Source organism: Diaphorina citri, unplaced genomic scaffold (genome assembly GCF_000475195.1).
Source record: "Diaphorina citri unplaced genomic scaffold, Diaci psyllid genome assembly version 1.1 scaffold13343, whole genome shotgun sequence".
Taxonomy (NCBI): domain Eukaryota; kingdom Metazoa; phylum Arthropoda; class Insecta; order Hemiptera; family Psyllidae; genus Diaphorina; species Diaphorina citri.
This window is the reverse complement of record NW_007390711.1, coordinates 7,712-10,795: the sequence shown is the minus strand read 5'-3', so window position 1 is coordinate 10,795 and position 3,084 is coordinate 7,712. Positions and strand designations below refer to the sequence as shown.

Sequence of the window (3,084 nt, the reverse complement as noted above, 5' to 3'; positions counted from 1 at the left end):
TCTAAGTACAGTAAGAAGTGAAAGGTTTCATGTAAAAGGGCCTATGTGTAAGAAAACATGATTCTGGGATAAATTTCCGCATCACTGTATTAAAATGTCTCTCCTGAAAAGTAGCAAAAATCACATAGGCCGTTCTTCTTGGGAACGATTCATATACTTTTAACACATTGGACACCAGTCTTTTTTTTTTTTGAGTCTGCTGCCTGGTACCAGACAGGCCATAAAAAACATATTACTCCTGATATTTGAAAACCAAGTAAGGATGTGTGTAGCCTGGTACCAGAGGAAAATATTTTTCATAAGAAATACATTGAAATGTGCACCTGATAAGTGTCACACGTACAGAACTACAACACTCTCCTGCAACCCTTATAAGGGTCACATGTACCAGACTTCAGGGCACTGTGACCCATATGTGGATCACGCTGAGTCCAATGTGTTAATAACATTAAGTTTTTTTATTTGTGTAATCTAAAGACCTAAGTACCATCTTCAAAGATTTTTCTCTCTATCCCTCTTGAGAATTTTTGGTGCTACAGATGCAGTAACTACATCCTTCTTTTGGATAGGGTGCACAAGTATTTCAGTCTTTAGAAATCAATCCAAGTCTTACCTTAATGTTAAGAAACTCGGTGAAGTCTGTACATTTTTTATTGCAGCAGGACCAGCCTTTGTATGCATCGTGGAACACAGGATTTAACGTGTTTTGACACTAAAAACTGACCATCGAAAATTTGACCCGATTACATTACTTTCCTTCCTATAGGATAAGGAAAGTAAAAATACCTAAAAAAAAAATAATAATAATAATATTGGCATTTGAATCCAGAAGAGACAAAAACACAAAAGTGAGACATGAAACTTGAAATCTTAGAAAAAAAAGCAATAAGAAATGCCAGCCTAGTTAGCTTGGAAGCACTGCCTTTCGTAAGAGCTAGGTGAGTTCGATTTCAGCTCAAGGCGAACTGTATTCTAAACAGATAATGTTGGTTCTCGGTAACGGATGGCTTTCTCCTTTATCCTGTACTCTTTCTCTCAAATTTCGGGACTAAAAGACCTCCGTTGTTACAGCTTCCAGTTCCCTCTGTAAAACTTTCTCACTGACAACCTCATCGAGCTGAAATTCAACTGAAATAGCGACCTAAAAATCGACACCGCAACCTCCAATGGACACGCCATTCCCTTTCCTACCCATCTCGGTTGATAAATTGCGTGAGGTTTTTGTTACGGTGAGTTATTTGCCAGTTAGTAACGCTTTACTAGAAAGGTTACTGAGGGAGAGACAAGCAGAGAAGATAGTAAGAGGGGGAAAGGTGAGAAGGGTGGAAGGGGAGGGGTAGGAAAATGGAGGGGGGGGGGGCGGTGGTTGGGGGAGGGGTGGGCTCCCGGACAACGGGTCTATGAGTACAGCGCGACTCTTTCAGTCCACTCAGGCACAAAACTCGATAGACTTCGCAAGGTATGAAGTAAACCAAGCTAAGGGCGGGTCCCTGTTTTACAAAGGATTTGTCATTCGCAAAGCAACGCTCGGGAGCAATCGAATCTTCCAACACGCCAGACGGAACATGTTGCGAATCCCGGAGCCCAACCTAAGGGCGGCGCCGCCGCTAAAATAGTATTTGTCTTAAGACGTATTCGCAAGAACGAAACCTCTGCCGACCGGGAAAGAGGGCATAGGCCACGAAAGATTATAGAAGCTAAAGCCTTGCTATTCTGGAGTCAAAAATCGTCTATAGTACACGAATATTTGGAGAAATTTTTTTTTCTTCGAACCTTAACTAAAATAACGCACCAATGGATCGGATTGGATGACATGACTATATGTATTTCGTACACCGGGGTTATCGATAGCATGGAGAGAGGGAAGGGGTTAAGGACATGATAAATCGGGTAAGATGGATGTGCTCGTACTAGTAGTCGTAGTGGAGATGTGACACATGTTTAACTAATAAACACACATTTACCCTCTTTTCGGAGTGAAATATAATACTCGGCTTTCGTCGCAAAGAGGTTTCAACCCCCAACCCCAGCTTAGGGCCCGGCTCGTTTGTAACAAACCCTAAACTGGTACATTATCCTCGATCGGAGTTATGCCGAGACCATTTCCCTGGTCCCTGATAAAGCAGGACAAGCTAGCTCGAATATTACTCGGTGATGTAATGATAATTTTATCCATCATGCTACTGAGTATCCATGGAACAAAAAACAAGGCAAGTACTACAGTCTAAACTAGTAAATTTCTGGGAATTTCTAAATGGGATCTTTTTTTTTTTTTCTTTTCTTTTTTTCTTTATGCTTTACTCAGATCGTCCTAGCTTACAACCTCTTCCAGCCCCAGGTACATACACTACGACTTTGATAATACATCAGTCAAGTCTGACCTACACTCCTTTTCTGGGAACGTCGGACGGGAACCTAATTTCGCACAACCCTACGATGCAAAAAGTAAGACTGAAACTTAACTCAACAAAAAAGGGAGAGGAGAGGAGCTAGGGGGTTCGGGATTGTAGGCGCGAGAGAGAGAGAGAGAAGATATGGCGACAAATACCTTTTTGTTATGAGAAGAGTAACTTAAACATAGAAGTTACCCGATAGAAACTTAAAGCGGGGTCTCCCGAGCAAGGTGGTGAGGTGCATACGCAATCTTTTCGTAAGAAACTCTACCCACTACTTCTTTATAGATTTGTAACTAAACCTTTATTCTCTCGCCTATGTAAGTATTTTTCTAATGTTACCATTTCCTCATCATACTTCGTTAAACCTTTTAACTGCACGAGGAGATTTGTGGCGCGCGCAGCGGAAAAGGTGCTAAACAGGATAACGACACACTTAACAATTTAAAAAGAATAGTTATTAGTAATTCATTTTTGAGTCTTCCTGCTCCTTTAATTACTTTAACACAGAATAGATACCATCCATGGTGAGTACCGCGGGTGACAAAGTCTCGACCAAAGTGAACTTAAAGAACCGTATAAGTTGCCCTACTGGGGGATTCAAGAATATAATCGTAGGACTGGGGACTAAAATAGTCAGCTCTCAGCATGGCAGAAGAATGTAAACTTTAAAGTTGCAGTAGGGGAAGTG

General features: G+C 41.3%; 1 protein-coding gene across 1 annotated transcript in view; it reads right to left on the bottom strand.

Moving 5' to 3' along the window:
• Positions 1 to 613: 613 nt before the first annotated feature.
• The window catches only part of LOC108254139 (cysteine and histidine-rich domain-containing protein-like), a gene marked incomplete at its 3' end in the record, with an annotated part of 10,121 nt that continues 7,650 nt past the window's right edge, over positions 614 to 3,084 (bottom strand). The window contains exon 3 of the mRNA XM_017449124.2: positions 614 to 669. Within this exon, the coding sequence (XP_017304613.1) occupies positions 614 to 669 (56 nt within the window). The remainder of the gene's footprint in view (positions 670 to 3,084) is intronic.